Source organism: Nymphalis io, chromosome 10 (assembly GCF_905147045.1).
Source record: "Nymphalis io chromosome 10, ilAglIoxx1.1, whole genome shotgun sequence".
Classification (NCBI taxonomy): domain Eukaryota; kingdom Metazoa; phylum Arthropoda; class Insecta; order Lepidoptera; family Nymphalidae; genus Nymphalis; species Nymphalis io.
In genome coordinates this window covers 1,097,144-1,116,888 of record NC_065897.1, presented here as the reverse complement: position 1 = coordinate 1,116,888, position 19,745 = coordinate 1,097,144, and the positions used below count along the sequence as shown (strand labels likewise).

At 31.3% G+C, this 19,745-nt stretch overlaps 1 protein-coding gene across 1 annotated transcript in view; it reads left to right on the top strand.

Moving 5' to 3' along the window:
- Window positions 1-19,745, top strand: part of LOC126771322 (CUGBP Elav-like family member 4) — a 157,078-nt gene that overhangs the window by 109,291 nt on the left and 28,042 nt on the right. The window contains exon 2 of the mRNA XM_050491165.1: window positions 4,082-4,161. Coding sequence (XP_050347122.1) covers window positions 4,082-4,161 — 80 coding nt within the window. The remainder of the gene's footprint in view (window positions 1-4,081; window positions 4,162-19,745) is intronic.

Below are 19,745 nucleotides of genomic sequence, written 5' to 3'. Positions count from 1 at the left end.
GTTTTTATATTTCCTTCCCTCTCATCGCACCTGTGGGAAGCAAGATTGATAAGGCCCCCGCCACACTGCGCTCTGACAGCTTGTTATTGAAAAATTGAGCGATAATCCCGGTGCGCGTTGTTGTTTAAGTTTTTTGTTTTTTCCACGTGCCGAAATTTTTCGGCGCTTTAAACGGGAATGAAAATTGAGTGGATTTCTGTTTACGGAAAATCTTTCGTGAACTTTATTGAGTTTCCAACACGGATTGTATGTTCAATCATAGTTTATGAAGTACTGTATAACTTAGTCTATTTTCTGAAAATTATGTAGCTTACTTCTATTAAAGCTATCTTTTAAAAGTTATCTTTATCAAATAAATAATTTGAGCAGTTTTTCGTGTATTTCGTTTGATTGATCTACGTATATGTAAGGTTCAAATAACGGAAACGCTTATTGAGCTAAAAAACAGCTTAAATCGCATGAAAGTTACGATATGAAATTCACTATGCGGTTCTATGTTGACCACAACGTGTCATGGACGTTTTATAAAAGCCATAACATTAATTTCGCGATGTCAATGTTTTACAGCGACCACAGCGCTTTGTGAGCTATTTTTTTTTTTGCTCAATAGGCGTTTTCGTTCTTTGAGCCAAGTATATAAAACATCACCTCACTAACAATTACCGCACAAGTTTATTTATAAAATTATCAGTTAAAATTTTATAATTCTTTATATTAAATCACTTTTTAATGAGATATTATAATTCATAAAATTATATAGTTTATAAACAATAAAATAACAAAAACATGAGCTCTTTTCTACGTCCTAACTGTGAAGTTAATAAGTTACAATAAGTTATGTTTTAACAATATATTTAATAATTACATTGATTTTAATATATAATACATTATATAAGTTCATACAATAATTAAACAAGTTGTAATTATATCAAATCAATAGCTTAGAAATATACATAGAATATTTCGCCATAAAATCATTTAAAATTCGAACGTGTATTGTTATGGTCAATCGAGAACATTCTATGAAGATGCTTTAATAAAATTGCTATTGTATTACATTTCCGAAGATCTCGTTCATTGTTCAAAACAAATGAAATTACTCCATGCCCTTCTTACTTACCCATAAGAGAGCCTTTGTCATAGTTTAATGCGTATTCAGATGTATGCAAATTACATTAATATGATGTGACATTTTGAAACAAGACAAGGCGACAGTCTGGAGAGACAGTTTCGTAACGGATTATTTTCCTTGTCAAGAATGGTTCAAGTTAATGTAGTGGCTTTGGATTATATAAAGGAAAATAGTTAGTACATAATACAAAATAATAATATCAACGGACACAGTTCTTATATTTACTGCGGTCTGTATTTCAGCTTTTTACATAGCTCAGATAAAGCTTAGATTGTATTCTTATTAATGGTGTAATTGTAATGTTACTTATTTTGTCTAATTGTTCCATCTTGGTGAGGAATAAAGTATATTATAATCTATAAATAGTATAAAAAAAGTTGCTATACTCCTCGTTCTGTATCTCCCCTAACTCGTTCTAAATCACGCAACGGATTTTGATACGGTTTTCACCAATAGAAAGAGCATTAAACGTGGGTGGGTTATATGATTTGTAAATATTTTACACAAATAACTGAACTATGTCGGTGTTTTGTCCAAAAAATTGTTTTCGTAAGCTTACATAGATAACACTGGCAAAACCTTGGGAGATATTTCAAAACAATATACTAGAAAATTGTAGGTCTTAAAAAATATATAACGGTCTTAAAAATATATAGCAAATTAGATTAGATTTATGGAGAAGAACCGACATGAAACTAATTTGACATTAGCTAATTTTTTAAACTTGGAATAATATCTATTTCAAATTACGAGAATTGTTTTCGAAATAATATTTCCATATAACTTTTGAGTAAAAAAACCAAGCGATACCAAGGACCCTGCTGTTTTTGACATTAGTACTAAGGGCATATCCATGTAACTTTTCGGCTTCTATTGCCATTCTTTTCCGTTAAGCAAAGCTTTGAGAGAAAAACCTTCGTACTGTCTTCGAAAATTTCATAAAATTATTCATGTCAGTTAATTAATTTGTAAAATATATTCCGACACATATACATATTATACGGTTAGTTACATATATTAATGTAATAAAGCTACAGATGCGTTTGATTAACATGCTCGTTATTTACTTATCACATACTTTGACGAGCCGGTTGGCGTGGTTGGTAGATACTTGCCTTACACGCCGAAGGTTGTGGGTTCGATTTCCATACAGGACAGACATTTGTCGGCATGATTGGCATCTGTTTGTTCTGAGTCTGAGTGTAATTATATATATAAGTATGTATTTACAAAAGAAAAGTAATATATGTAGTATATCAGTTGTCTGGTTTGCATAGTACAAGCTCTGCTTAGTTTGGGATCAGATATATATATATATATATTATACCTAAAACAAGGAAAGAATAAAATATATATCAATTAACTAAACACAATTTAAAATAAGACCAACAATATATAGAGCGATAATAATTCACCTCAGTCGATTTTATTCGATCAACTTTCAAATGGTAAGCGATTTGAAGTAATTGAACAATTTTTCAATTTAATTAAAGCAAAGAAATTATCTATTCAATGATCAAGTCAAATTCAATTATTTATTAAAGTCTTTGCGCCCGTGCTAATCTTACATTAAGGTAATTTATTGTTAACGCCATTATGTAAACACTAAACTGATAGTATCGTAAATTATTTATTTTCTATCATCTTAATTGAACAGATCGAATGTTTAAATTCGCTATCAATTTTTGTTAAGCAACAAATGTTAATCAACTAAAATCGAAACCCGATTTACGTAACAAGTGTAAGATATTAGATGTCTAAGAGTACAGTAACCGCCTGTTAATGTCCCACTGCTGGGCTAAGGCCTCCTCTCTCTTTTGAGGAGAAGGTTTGGAGCTTATTCCATCACGCTGCTCCAATGCGGGTTGGTAGAATACACATGTGGCAGAATTTCAATGAAAGGTTAACACATGCAGGTTTCCTCACGATGTTTTCCTTCACCGTCAAGCACGAAATATAAACACATATTAAGCACATGAGAATTCAGTGGTGCTTGCCCGGGTTTGAGCCCACGATCATCGGTTAAGATTTACGCGTTCTAACCACTGGGCCATCTAGACAAAGGTGTCTAAGACGATTGGCTGTTTTATTATAAAAACAAACACTATATTTGGTCATATTGAAAGTGATATTAGCAACGGATGGATAAAATGTATTAAGATAAGAAATAGAAAAATATAATATAATAATACAATTACTAAGTAATATTCACATCTCGTATCAATCTCATAAGACCCAAGATTAAGTCCTTAGTTTTAATAAGCTCTATCATTTTCCTATGTTCAGCGTTTATAAAGGCCCATTTACACTTATCATTTAAACGTTAATCACAGAGTCAAGTATATGCTGTAACAGATTAAAACGTCTGGAAGAAATCTTAAATGGAGATTAAGCTTAAGTTTAATACAATATTTTTATTTCAAATAATTTTAAAGGTATCATAGAATTATATATACATAGTTATTTAGTTATTTACTTTATATATAAATACGATAAAAGCCTGGTTGTCTCGAAGAAATCGCAATGTAGCGATAAGGCTGCCAAAGTTGTATGCTAATTAGATTGTATTCATGTGTTATGTAATTTCTTTTTAGTCTGTGGTGTACAATAAAGTATATTCTATAAATCTATAAAGCAGATAATAAAAGAGTAAATCGATAAAGTTTGTAATACAGGAAAGGAAAAATTACATGGTTAAATGTTTGCGTTAAAATCTTCAATTCAATATAATAATAGAATGAATTGTGGTCATTGACACTTATATTCTACTTTTGTTATATGACTTAAAAAAAAAGTCATACGTTCAAAAAAAAAATTAATTAATTCAAGAACTTAGTTAGTTATAGTTTTGCACTTATTAAGCATATAACTTTTTTTTTCTTTTTAAGTTAAAGATCCATTAAAAAAAAGACATTGTATGTGCCTAAAGAATGATTTTTTTATTCACAGGTTGCGCGTTCGTAAAATACAGTTCACACCAGGAAGCGCAAGCAGCCATCACAAGTCTGCACGGCAGTCAAACTATGCCTGTAAGTATTAATCTATAATAATGTTACAAATGCGAAAGTAATTCTGTCTGTTACGCTTTCAAGCTAAACCACTGAACCGATTTTGATAAAAATGATTTGACAAGGACGGACATAGGCTACTTTTTTTACCTAATACCCACCCGTCTCCCCCTAAAAAGTGGGCCGAAATCGCGGGTGAATACTAGTATTCAATAAAATTACATAATGTGAGTTTTGTGCAAGCTCTTTTTTCTTCTGGGTACTTCTCACTGTACTCTTTAATTTGAGAGCTAATGTTTATTCGTAATCCCGTGACCCCGTAACCGTTAAATGTTTTCTCACACTGTTTATTTTAAATTAAAATTTAATGTCTAAATATATATATTTTTAAAATAAAAAACACTGTAAACAACGGATTGAAACTATAATTACACTTTCATTCGAAACAAGTTGTCAAGCATGTTATATAAAATATTTTATAGTAACTTTATTAATGATTACGAAAAATAAATCTCAATACCTTGAGAACTTACTTTTTTTTTAAATGTAAGAACAATAATGAGATTTTATGTCAAATTATTAAATATATTGTTATGTCGTGTATTGTTACATTGTTTACTTAGGGATTCGGTTATAAAAGTTATTATTAAGTTTTATTATAACTCCATACATACACACCTTTAGCAAAGCCTTCTATTTTGTCGAAAAAGAGAAACTACTGAGTTGCTTTTTTATAGTATCGGTAGGCGGACGAGCATTTGGGCCACCTGATGGTAAGTAGTCACCAACGCTCATAGACACTGGCGTTGTAAAAAAATTTAACCATCGCTTACGTCACCAATGCGCCACTACCCTCGGGAACTAAGTTGTTATGTCCCTTGTGCCTGTAATTACACTGGCTCTCTCACCCTTCAAACCAGAACACAACCATACTAAGTACTGCTGTTTTACGGTAGAATATCTGATGAGTGGGTGGTACCTACACAGACGAGCTTGCACAAAGCCCTACCACCAGTCGTCTTGCCGTGTCTTCTCGCTAGAATCAACATTCGTCGTCGGTGGTGACTGTTAGCTTGATTTAATCTTGTAAAATGACGGAATTTTCATGTTCTTGTTAAAGTTTGAATTTATATATTGTTTTTATACTTAATATAATTGTTTTTATACACGTACCAGATGAAATTCTGGTACATTTATGTCTACAACTCTGTTTAAAGTGTTAGCAGACTGAATTTCGCACTGACAAAAGTTATTGTTTTAATATTAACAACGATGAAACAAAATAATCGTGCCAAATGAATTTATACGGCGTTCGGAGTATTCAAAGTTGTTCCCGTCTTGTTACGTACCGCATGTGTCATGTTTAATGACTGAGTTTCAGTTTAACAATAGCAAACGCCTCGAGTACCGAATCAACTGTTTGTGAAATAAGTTTTCAAAGTTGAAAAATCTTCAAAAACATTTACAATATTTAATTGTTTTTTTTTTATCTATGCAATATGATTTTACGTTAGGTTTTTTTACTTAAACATCATCATGTCACAAATCATGAGTAGTAAGAGCCGATTAAGGGATTTTTCCATCAACTCATTTCTAATGAGGGATGACTCTTGAGTTGTCGGTTAGCCTCCTTCGAGATAGGCAGCTTTGAGCAACAGTCAACGGAGGACATCGTCATCATTACCTTATCTTAACCATAACATCTGCTGTACATAAAATAAAACATAAATATGTAAAAATATATTTAATAATTTCATGTTTATTGTTATAAAGAAAATATTGTTTTAATGAGTTAGTGGAAATCAATTTTAATTATGTATAAAGTAATATTTATTGAATCATATTAATGCTATATATTTCTTTCTACAATTGATTTTATTTATACAAAGTGCTCAGAACAAAGACAAACATAATCTATACAAAAAAATATTTTCTTAACTTCACTTACTACTAGTAATGTATCAAATCTTACAATTGAATTAAAAAATAAAGTAATAAACATATATCATTCATTTATAGCAGAAAGAAACCAATTAACATGAAAACACAGAACGTATGATAATATAATCTAGTATGAATAAAAGTTAGTAATTTCGTTTGTAATTGAAAACAGATGAAACAAAAGTTTCATATTCAATTTTGATAACTTAAAAAGTATTTATCATGTTATGTAATTGGATTCGATTGCTTTATTTGACCGACGATAATGAACTCACGTGGCAATTTCTGTTAACAACATGTCCACGCAAACACTCAACTTGTATTCCGTTGTAAGTGTGTTTACGAAGTCCAGCGTGTGCGAGTACACGTTAATTATACAAAATAATAAATACGTCATCGTTAAGCCTTATTATAGTCGTCTGGTTGATTAAATGTGATCTGTTTTTAATCCTTTATTATCTTTAAAACTTGATAGTAATGTTAATGTGTATTCGTATTCTATTTTTGAAAATTATAACTTTTTTGTAAATTTATTTAGGCTATTATTAAACAAAGGTAGACTTTTATCCACCTAATACTTTTGCGCATAACAAGTCATTATATTTACGACATGCAAACCATTCTTGTCTGAAATGCTGGATAGTGGTCGTCTATTGTCTTGTTTATAAATATTTAATTATTTTTCTCGCCAGGGTCAACCTGTGACACGACGCTTTAAATTCGTGCCGATAAATAGGAATCAAATTATTTATTCATATACAATTTTGAGCGAAATTTTGGAGTACATTCTTGAGAGGCGACTAAGAGTATGTTCGTTTAAGGGCATCCTTTAATGACGTACGTAACATCTCTTTATGGAATTAACAGACCAGCAAAGGTATTGCCTACCTACCTTTTAATTCAAAATTCTTAGTATTTTATGACAGATGGAATTAAAATAATTATATAGGAATATCTTTTACCGAATGCACAGCATTAGCTAACGATAAAGAGCCTCTTATTAAGCAACGTATTACTCTTTTTAATATGTAGCTTTTGTTGTATGCGAAGTCCTGTTCGGGGAGGTACAGCAAAAAGTCCTAAAATTGACTGTCCGGGCCAGCCGCTTAAGTTTTAATTAGCGGTTGTTTCCCCTCGGGCTTCGTTGAGACTCTGTTATCGGTAAAAATACATTCGGACTGGTAGAACTTGCAGAGATTTATGTATAAATTTTGGTCGCAAGACCACATCACACTTGTAGTTGTGTAAGATTTAAATATTATACAACTACAAGTATAAAACTTGTAAGAATATCTCTTATATATAAAAATAAATTTTGATATATATACTACAAATTTTGCTATGAATATTTTCATGGCGGTTATTATAGTATATTATAATATAACTCGCCACCAAAAAGCTCTGCAGCATATCAACATATATATATATACAGCTCGATCGAACCGATCGTTACGACAATGGCATGGCCAGTTTATGCTTGTAGTTATTTTATTACTGGCTTCCATCCGTAGTTTCGCTTGCATGAGAGAGTGGAGGTAATAAGTACCTCTATATCCTTTTCTGTGGCCCTGACGTTGATGCAAATTAACAAACAAACATCCACATTTATAATATTATTAAGGATATTTCTTACATCAAAAAAGTATATCGGGTAATATTTAATATTTCGATGAGCACTTGTGGTAAAAAACAGAGACTTCCAATAGAAGTGAAAACTTGTAACTGTTAAATATATTTGTCCAATTTCCACATCTATTAGCACTCCAAGTAATAGTTCTATCCCTTTTCATTATATAGCTTTTTATTCATCAAAATACACAGTATATCACAAACTCGGTACAAAATATTAATACAGCTTAATTTAAATAAATACTAGTTAAATTACACTTATATTATTTGTATATACTGTTTGTATTTACATATATTTCAATCATTATTATCCTCATTAATTTCCACAATACTTAAATTTGTACATTCAACGATTTTATTATATTAACATTAGCATGTGACGTGAAGCCACGAGTCTATCCCTAACGAAACACGACTAAAGAAGTTTTAACTTTAAAAAAAATAATTAATTTTTAAAACGCTTTTAAAATAAAATTATTAATTAATTTGTAATCGGTTGAAGTGAGTTATTACAAAGTTTCTCTCCAGTTCTTCTCGATAAAATTTAACTTTTTTACAGGTTTTTGGTGCCTTACGTTTAATTTTTACTAAATAGCGGTTCAACAGTACTTCACGATGCTTACTTGAATAATATAAAAATAATCATATATCCTAGGGTGCTTTATTTATATTCGCACATAGAACATTAATTAATATTATTAAATTGAATATATATTTTTTAAATATTAACATTTATTTTTACGGCTTAAGAGAAAAAGTAAAATGGAGGAACGAAAAGTACAACGGTAATCACAATCATATTTCGGCTGTATTTGGTAGGTTCGATTAAAACGTAACGTAACAGCCTGTCCATGCATGTCCCACTGCTGGGATAAGGCCTCCTTTCCCTTTTTGAGGAGAAGGTCTGGAGCTTATTCCACCACGCTGCTCCAATGCGGGTTGGTGGAATACACATGTGGCAGAATTTCATATAAATTGGACACATGCAGGACACGTGAGTAAAACCGAAACATTTGATAGTAACGAAATCAAATCAGAACATAATTTATTCAAGAATACTCTTGCGAGCAATTTTGAATCGTCATGTTACAATATAAAAACTACTACCGGTTTAGAATTCAGAACTGACAAGAAACTGTAGCTACTCTTTTTTGGTAATTATGAAAGTACATGTCTGGTCTACCCCAGAGTTTTCATGTTTACAGTTCATCACGATGAAAAAACACAAACTAAATTTCACTTATTTTATTTTTGCACAATAACAGAATCGCATGTTATATAATTTTAGTAATTCAACAGTGTTTTAATGCTTGCTTCACAATGGATTCAAAAAACGACCTTTACATTATTCCAACTTATTTTATAACAGACAAATTGAATTACTGAGAAATAATTCTTGAAATATAGTTTAATATTTAAAATAAATATTTTACTGCATTTTACATAACTTGAAATTATTTATAACCAAATTATATAAAAATAATATAAGCAAACATTATTCTTACATAGTCGGTTCACCGGGGGCGCTGTTAGCAGAATTCAAATGGAATTTAAATTTGCTTATTGTATAAAATAATTAATTTTGATTCAAAATAAAGATAATAATTCTTACAGATTTTATTTTTAATAATGTCACAGTAAATTAAATATTTTAACAATATAATTGACATCATGTCGCTCAAAGGGACATTAATTTAAGTACAATTCATTTAAATTCCCGTCTCAAATTTCCAAATCAATATTTTAACAAAATACAAGCACTGGCTCTTGGATACGAGGGGACAAAAACATCATTAAGCGAAGTACAGCAAATCCAAAGGCGCGCTTTTGTGCCGTCGCCGTTAAAGGAATTATCGGCTAGCCTGCCGAATTCTATTCCCATTTCTGCCTTCGACTTGGTGCTGATAATATTTGGGATTATAGTTACATGTATATTATATCTATGTTTAATAACTACTTGCTTTGTTCCTACATTTGTATGTGTGCGAATTGTATTAAATGTCCCACACATTTATATTTATTGAGTATTGAATATAGCTAATATAAAAGGTTTTTATTTTTGTTTAATAAATAATAAACAAATAAATTAAATAATCTATGGCTTATAATAACTCCCTGTACTGCATATTTTAACTAACATATATATGTTTGTAATTAAACTGCACTTTGTAATTCGGATATAGTACGTATTTAACTATTATTATTATTATTTATCTATTTTTTTTACTTAAGTGTTCTGTGAAAAATCGTTTCAAAAGTTATGCTTCCTTATTATACTTTTTGACAACTGTTTTGACATTGAATCATAATTGTTTTATTTTTGTTTATGGGATGCTATCCTTCTGACCAATTCCTTCTGACTCAACTGGGCTAGATATATACTATTGTGCAAAAATGTATGTGGAAACACAGATGCACTCTGTATTCACCCTCATAATCCGATGGGAAGTTAATTCGACTGGACCGGAAAGCGTTCAGGCGTTTAACAAACAGCTCTACGTGTTTTCCGAGGTACGGGAGTGTACACACTTCCAATTTCCTGACTCCGGGGTGCTACTGAGATTCTTTGATAGAAAAACTCAATAAAATTTTATTGGCGCGACCTTTGAACCCAGGACCTTGGGATCTGCACATATCTAGCGACGGCCAACGAGGCAATCGTTATGGTTATTAAAAAGTATTAAATAAGTAAGTCGTAAAAAATTTATTCTAAATATCATATAATCTAATTGCTCTCCACAAACATCTAGAGAATCTTTACACAGCACTTTAGTTTCAACTTTAAAAACGATAGTGCCGTCCCAATCCACTATTTTTAATAATTGGACTCACGAAGGCCTTTTGCCTTATTAAGAGAAATTTTGTAGTGCCGGAGGCCCAGGCTGGGAGGGCTGTTTTAACAATCTACTGGGACGTATATCAGAGAGGGCCTTGTTGGGGATATTTTATGGAAACTATAAACTTATTTCGTTTAATAACATGCCTTCGCGAGGGTCTTTTTATGAGGTAGCTAGATTAGTTTCGTGTCTTCTGCATAGTTGGTTGATTTTAATAGAAGTTATCTTTTTACGGCAATTACACGATGCCTTTACTATACATAACTTAAAATAATATATTAAATGCAATACATTTTTTTTTATTTCAAGCTACCCGTCTTCATAATTCGTATAGGGGTACACACAGAATGTTTACATTGAATGACTAACATACAATTTTTTTTTTTTTTTTAATTTAAAATCTTCTTAAGCCTACGCAGATCAACTCACCAAACTTTCATCACAATTAAACGAATGTAAACCATTCATTACGAACCTCACCTATACTCAACCATTAATTCGTTAGTAGTGGAAGAATCTTTGCTTAAGATGCTTCCACTATTGAATTGCTTGGATGCTTTGAACAAACATACAGACTTACTTTTGTTTTTATATCGCCCAAGTATATTTACTACAGAGAAATAGTTGTTTATCATTAACGTTATTTACAATATATAACGTATGCCTTGACCAAATATAACATTAAGTTAGCTAGCTATCACAGATGCACTCACGGCGCCGAGCTGTCTTCACGACGCAGCTTCAAGTTGGCTGGTCTCCAGGGAGCCCTCTGACCTTTGCAATTTATTACTAGATTGAGAAACTCATTCAACCCCTTAACCCTGACAAAGCCGTAAATTGTGATCGACCGCAATCAATTAATTTGCTTATAGCCTTCACTACGTGGTATCTTCGAAGCCAGACTATTGGTACATTTGATTGAAATAACTAAACTTTTTAATTCGTGGATTAAATTTAAATTTGTTTAGTCTGAGCGTAATTGTAATGAAAAGTTACTTGTATAATGAAGGTCGTTGAGGAAAATAATTAAAAAATTCAACGCAGTTTTTCATTTCGATGAAATAATGACTACAATTTTCATTTTTCAGCTGTAGGCCCGAATAAATTTAGTTAACTAAGACAATGTTAAAATATCTGAAACGTCCGGAATAATTGGATTCCATTTTCTTAAAACTCGAAAGCCAAAGTAATCCTTGCGAAACTTTCGTTTTTTACATAAATTGACAGCCATGAAAGGTTCCGAGATGGATCTGAAGATTGAGAGGGATTTAAAGTCGATATCTTTTTTTTTCACTTATCAGGTAAATTCAACAGAATCGACTTTATAAACTTTATTCTATTCGAGTACCAGCAATTATCCATGAATGAGAGAGATCTGAAACGAGAGATAATTCAGATCTTTAAATGCCACTTAAAGTTTCAAATAATATTATACACTTGGGGAAATTGGTCTCGTAATGTTTTACTCGAAGGCCATTTCTTAATAAAAAATTTTTTTATATATTTTGTAATTAAATTATTCCTTTGATAATTATAAACAAATTTATTTATTTATAATTAAATATGTGGAATAATGAAATTGATTACTCTAAAAAAATAAAAACGCTGAATGGCCATAAAATTGAAACAGGCAAACTGAACACAACGCAAAATAATCAAAATGAATTTATAAAGAAAAAAGCTATATCTGACTCTACATAAAAACTACAGATGAATTAAATACCTTCTTCGTCTTTAAAAGTGGCTTAAAAAATTAATACATATTGCTCAGCCCATGTTTCATAAATAAATTCTTGATTATACTGTTATACGGTGCTCGTATCAACCCTCCAAGCCGCAGTATTTCATAACTATAACGAGTCTAGATTAAACAGTTACCTGGAGCAGTGTGCACGTACGAAGCCTGTCCCAAGTCATCAAGGAGACGATATAACCTCATATCAAATGATAAACGTATGAGCTCCGACAACCAATTATAAACCCGATCTTACTTTGGCTATATTTAGCCGTATTTTGATTATGACTATCATGATTAAATTAAATAAAAATGTATTTAAAATACCCATTGGTTTAACTGTGTAATTATTATTTTGTTTAAATAAAAAAATATATACTCGGGAAGTTACAAAATTTGTATTCTTTTATCGAATAACTCATGCAAAACGGGAAAATTTGTACAATAATAAAAAAATACTCCCAGAGCCCAAAACATAATATTAAGTTGTATTTTTTTCTTTTTTGTTAAAACAAGGAAAATTACAATGAAAGATGTCGAATAGATTGTTAAAAGCTTGTCAAACGTATCCACAAAGTCTTTCACAATTTTCATCTTTCTCTGTTTGAAGCGTTAAAGGAACGGAGTACTATTTACTGAGCTTATGGGCGAGGCGGGCGCAAAATTAAGAGATTTCCAGCATCAGTACAAACAGTGCGAAACGACCCTTATTAAAGCGGTCCCGGTCGGGCGTCATTCAAATACGACGCGCACTGTGTATCAACATCGCAGGCATAAATAAACAGAGAAAAATATGGCTCGCAGAAATGTGTACAGACGCTAATTAGTCGAGAGCCTTTTGCAATAATTTTTCGAGTACTTTCAGATGCATAAGAACTTTTTTAGACACCACTGTACACAACTAATTTGTACTTTTAAAAGTAAAAACGAAAAAGTAACTTAATTTTACTTTTAAAATATTGAAACCACATTTATTTTTACGTTTTGTAAATATTTTTCGACACTTCGCGTTAATATATTATATATTAATATCACACTAAGTCAATATCTTATTTTTCTGTCTAAAAAAGTATAAATCAAAAAAAATATGATGGTATGCAGTTTTAATAAAACAACAAGAAATATTGTTAAAAAAAATAGATCACTTCCGTATTGCAAAACATATATTACGGAATAAATAAAAACGCACAATATTTACTACAGTGCGAGTAAACATCAGGTACAACGGTGTACGCCATTTTAAAATGAAGACGCAGATAAGGATGTATATTTGTTTAGGAATCAGAGAACGTGCTGTAATCACGTTATAAAGTGTGTGAGGTTTGTATGCGTAGTTTATGAGCTCATCTGTTTACACGTTCCTCCTAAGTAGATGACTTTGCGTTGACGTCAAAATGTTTTGTTTTGTGACTAAAAAGGTTTCATATTTAAGTTACATTTTACTAGCGACCCGCTCGACTTTGCAAGGATAAAATTAGGGGTTTTTACGACATTATTTATATTGAATATATTTAAAATGTTTACAGTACATGACACTTAGTTATGTATTTCAATTTGAAAGTATCTATATAATATAACATAAAATTGTGAGACTTAATCATAATTTATATGAATATAAAACGTTTTTATCGTAATATATATTATATTCATTAAAGCGGCGCACGTCATTAAAACAATCATCGTCATATTTCAGCCAATTTAAACATTAATGAATTATACATCTTAAACTTCCTCGTGAATTAGTACGTCTATTAGTGAAAACCGTACGAAAAACAGTTTTTTAGTCAAGAACTAAAAAACTGTTTTTCGTACGGTTATTTAGTTTATCACGTTCAGACTGACAGACGCGGCAGAGGCACTTAGCTTTATAATATATAGTGATATTACATTTTCAATATATATAAACATAATGGGAAATGCGCAGCTCTAAACCTAATCTCAGTCTGCGTATATAACATCGAAGGGAGGATAGGTATGTCAATAAAAGTTCATTCCGACAAAATCCGGAGAATGCGTCTGGGAGCCTTCCGTAAAGAAATTGACCCAAATTGGACCCATTCAAAACTTGTAAGATCAACATGGAATCTACCGTCCTGTTTGCTTTCAAAGCAATTCCAACTAGATATTGATATTGTTCGAACTTTTAACTAAAGTATTAACTGTGAATTATTAACATATTGTCAGAAGTTTTGGTTAAGAAACATAATTTATGTGCATTATAAAATTATTATAGTAGCTATGATTAAATATCAACTTTTTATGATACTAATACTTCTATAGATTAAATAAAAAATCGCGAGCATCGGTTAAGATTTATGCATATTAATATATATTTATAACTTTTAAAGTAAATTTAAGCATAAATACAAATTGAAATAAATTATTTTTGTTATAATACAGACCTTAAATTAAATAAATATATAAGATAAAATAACCTATAATTTCGTTTGAACATTTCTGTTTATCGCTATTTGTGCTATTCGTAGCTAGCAGTAACATCCGGGCGCAGCACGTGGCACGATCGTTATTAAAAACATATGTTAGACACGATCTGGCGGAAACTTTATTCTACCTTAAAATTTAGTCCCATTTAAAATAAAAGCAAATAATATAATTCTATTTTTTTTTTACTCACGGACTTAAAATATTTATCTTAAAGTTATAATTATTTGAATAGAATTATTTTTATACAAACAGTTTCTGGTCTAAATTTCAAATGATTAGATGTATATTATAGATTTACATTTTGTATTTAAAATATAAACCTCAAAAGGAGATGTAAAATATGAACTGGCTTGTAATTTTTTATATCCAAATTGCAAACGCAAGAACATTATTCTGGTTAATTAACTTAGACCCTCAAAAATAACATCCGATTTTTAAAAACATTTAAAATAATGTATTGTGAAAAATGTTTAGCCGGACATGTCCGGCTAATCACTAATGACTCTGAGTCTGTTTTGTTGACAACTAGACTTCATACTATAAATTTATCTAATATAATCTTCATAATATAATCTTATCGTCTTTTTCACCATAATTTAATAGATCCGAACTGCAGTTACCTAAGGAATCGACTAAAGGAATTTCGTAAGTCAAAACCAATTGAAACAGTATGATTTTAAGGTATCACCAGCACCATTCCCAAGAAGGATTAGCGCTAGACAGGCGGCCTGCTGTAAAAATTTACCATACCCTTTTCATGCATCTTACGCATTGCACTGAACTCTATTTTTTTTTCTTTATGTCACTATAAGATATAATATTGTCATTTTAATAAAATACTACTAAACTTATATATCCTGACTGTAATTGAACAAAAACCATTTATATGTATATAATATATAATGACATAATGTTTATATTATATATAATAGTTCTAACACATCTTCACAGGCTATTTCTCTATACAAGCGTTTCATCAACGTAAATTTCGTAGCTTCGGGCAAAATACGATCGTTGCCTACAATTTATACAATATAACGAATATTCACGCCGTATATCCGTATGTCACAACTCTGTACCTCTCCCCTTATTGAAAACATTTACATATCTATGTGGCCATCCCGTCCCGAGCGAATCGACTGATGCCGACGCTCCACGATAGATAAAGAAAAATAGCGAAAATTTCCTTCTTTATTTTGCAGTCCTGCTTTTTATAAATATCTGAAAGAAATAATATTTAATCCTGAAAAAATGTTGTCAATATCAAATTGATTTTCTAGCGATTTTTTTTTATATGGTTTACTTAATGCCTATAACATACGGGTAACAGCCGCGTGATATAATTATTTATGTATATATTATAATTTTAAATAAATGTACAAATATATACTTTTATACATAATAAACCCAAACTCGGAGCGGGAATCGTACCCGAAACCACGAAGCGAAAGTGCCAACTGCTAAACGGGCCAATCGAAAATAATTCAATTATAATATATAATTGATATAATTTAATTATTCGTTTTTAAAAAAGGAAATTCCCAATTCGTCTATTTATATATATACCAGTATAAATGTATATTTTTATGTAACATATTGCGTGTGAATGTTTTTTTTTGAGTTGTATGAGAGTCTCTACAAGGCGTTATTACAATTAATTTTAGCGTTAAATCAGGCAAATCTTTGAAGTCAGTTGTTATTTAAATTTAAAATCTTTATTATTATTCATTATTTTATTTCTATATCAAATCAAGTTCTCATAATTTATGATATATAAACAATTCATATTTAATAATAACGTAAATAAGAAAATTAGATAAAACAATCTGATTCAAAATAAAAAATACTATAATACGAAGCCGACTAAACGCTCTCCAGTAATCGGGATGAAATTTATTAACATAAAATAACAAAGGGTAATTAGCCTCCGGTTTCGTTGAATGCCGGGTCTGCTCCGTGCATAAAATTATCTCAGTACCTCGGCATTAAATCAGCGAACTTGCTCCCCTCTGCATCGTGCAGGTAATAATTAGGCGAGGAAAACACGTAAATGCATAATTTGTGTAAAAAATATGGTACTAACTTGATACACTTAAATTATATACTTTGTTAACATCATGTATATACGTTTTAGTTTTGATTTATTAAATGCTTGTAGTGTAATATGGCCGCCTGGATATGTACCACCATTATCACCTAAGTAAGCTAACAAAAGCTTATGGTAACACACAGAGAAATTCAGATTTCCACACGATGTGAAATCCAATCATGTTACTACTTGTATTAATTAGAGATACAAATCAAGCATTTTTTTATTGAATATTTAGGTGGCGAAGCATATGGGCCACCTGATGGTAAGTGGTCACCAACGCTCAAAGGTATTAGCATTGTAAGAAATGTTAACTATCGCTTACATCGCCAATGTGCCGCAAACCTTGGGAACTAGGATGTAATGTCCCTTGTGCCTGTAATTACACTGGCTCACTCACCCTTCAATCCAGAACACAATGATACCAAGTACCGCTGTTTTGCGGTAGAATATATGTGGTACCTATCCAGACGAGCTTGCACAAAATCCAGTAGATATAGCATATGATAACGCAACGGCAATTTACCTGTTTTGAACCTGCAATCTCCAGTTAAGAGTCATATGTTCTAGCCAATGGGCTGTCTCATCTCTAGAGAGCTTCTCTTCTGTTGCACTAGCGCCGAGTATAAAAATAATAGGGTTCAATATCTGTCAATACAATAGCTTAAATGTAGTTAGTAGTTAGTTGTTGTTCTTGCACTACCAATGTTTTGGCATAAGTGACCACTTACCACTAAGTTGACAATCTCAGCATTTCTCAAATAAATAGTAAACTCCTCAACTTCATAAAAGTGTGGCAATCGTCAATAAAAACATTACACATTACATTAAAGGCTTGATATGTACGAAGTTCATTTCGTAACAGAGAACGAATTGTATAGAAACATTAAAATATTCTAAGGGCTAATTAACTTATATTAAATAACACTCAGCTGAATGTTAAATAAGCAAATATAATAATAATAATGTCCTCCAGACCGACGGCCACGGCGGCAATCTCAAGAGATATTAGCCAACTGCGCAGGAGATATTATAGTGCACAAGTGTGTGCGCAAACACAGGTGCACTCTCTATTCCCTAACTCTCATAATCCGATGGGACGGCAATCCGACACGACCGGAAAGAGTTCAGATGCAGGACCAACGGCTTTACGTGCTTTCCGAGGCACGGGAGTTTACACACTTCCAACTTCCAGACTACTGGCTGCTATTGAGAATTTTCTGACAGAAAAACCCATTAACTTTTTATTTACCCGACCTGGGAATTGAACCCAGGACCTCCGTGGTCTGCGGCCTTACATCAAGTCACTAGACCGACGAGGCAGTCAGCAAATATAATATGAGCGTGTCCATACACATTATCTACATAAATAAGTACTGTTTAAATAATATAATTTGTTAGTTAAAAGTACATAAGTTTAAACGAGTAACAATGTTTAAAGTTCACCCGACGTCATGTTGATAAAATTAGTCGTTTGAATAGTTGTGTGCATAATGTATGTAACGAAAGTCGAATGAACTTATTGTTGTGCTCGTGTTTATTTGGTCTGTCTTCACTAAAACCACGGGGGATTCTCTTAATTATTATGTTTATAGAACTCTATATACACTAACTCGACACTAATAATTGTTTGAGCTTAAGAAATAATATTACATTATATTGTGGAAATTACCTTCGCGATGATAATAATTTAATTAAAATATCTATTTTTTTTTGTAATTTAAGAATTAACGCAACAATTAAATTTTTAACAACGTCCAATAAACACGACATTGAATTTAAAACAAAACTTAAATGAATCCAATGCAAAAATAATTATCGAAATCTGTTCATAAAATAAAAAATATAAAACATAAAAAAAATTATAGATTAAAGTCGTTTAGTAAAATTGTTACTATATAAAAAACATATAAGTTATATAAAATATCGTACATCAAAATTCGAGTTACCTAACATTACATTGGGTTATTTTAAATACAATCATTTTGAAGAAGCAAAAAATATATTTTCCAAACAAATGACGAGCCGCAACTGAAGTATTCCATACAAATACCCGACCCTATAAATAAAACGTTTGTATTTCCATCCATTATCCTTTCGACCCGTCAAAACAATCGATCCGCAATCTCGCTCCACTTGTACCACATTAAAGGCACCCTTATATATGCATCAGGGGATCCGATTTTTGCATTCGTAATGGAGATCATTGTGTAATTATTCACTCGTTAGTGGACCAATCTATACGCTGTGTAGGATCGGCGACGCTTAGTGGCCAATTTTAACTGCGCCTTGAATCTCGCTTCTCGCATAAATTTACATTTATAACGATTTTTTATAATAAATGCTTTATATTCTTCACGGTATATCCGATTTCCCATTAACCTGAAAAACGTCAATTATACTGTGTGACTGTTGTATTCGAATGTAATTTTGGTATCGTTAATTTAAATGGGCTATTGTTCGATATGTACCTTCCTATAATAATATTATTAAACAAGGTATTTATCAATATTTATAAATAAATTATTATAAATAATACATTGTGCATGCCTGTCTAGGTACAACCATCGTCATGTATTTTACCGCCGAACAGCAACAGATACTTAGTAATCTTATTACGTGTAAAAAAGAAGAAAATAGTATATTTGTGTTTTTGTTTAAAGGGTGGGTGAATTAGTGTAACAGGCACAGGCACAAACATTACATCTTTGTTTCCAACGTTGAATGATAATAAAATATCATATTTTGAGATATTGACATTACATAAAACAATAGAGACTATAAAACAATAAAACAAATTTAGCTGAGACAAATGCTATCGTGATGTCCGTAGGTCTTTCTTGGACCAACAATTCTGTAACGCATTAATAGAATGTATCTCCTACGGTTTAGTCAGCTTAAGCCACGTAAGCGGCCGCAAAGCTTCTTT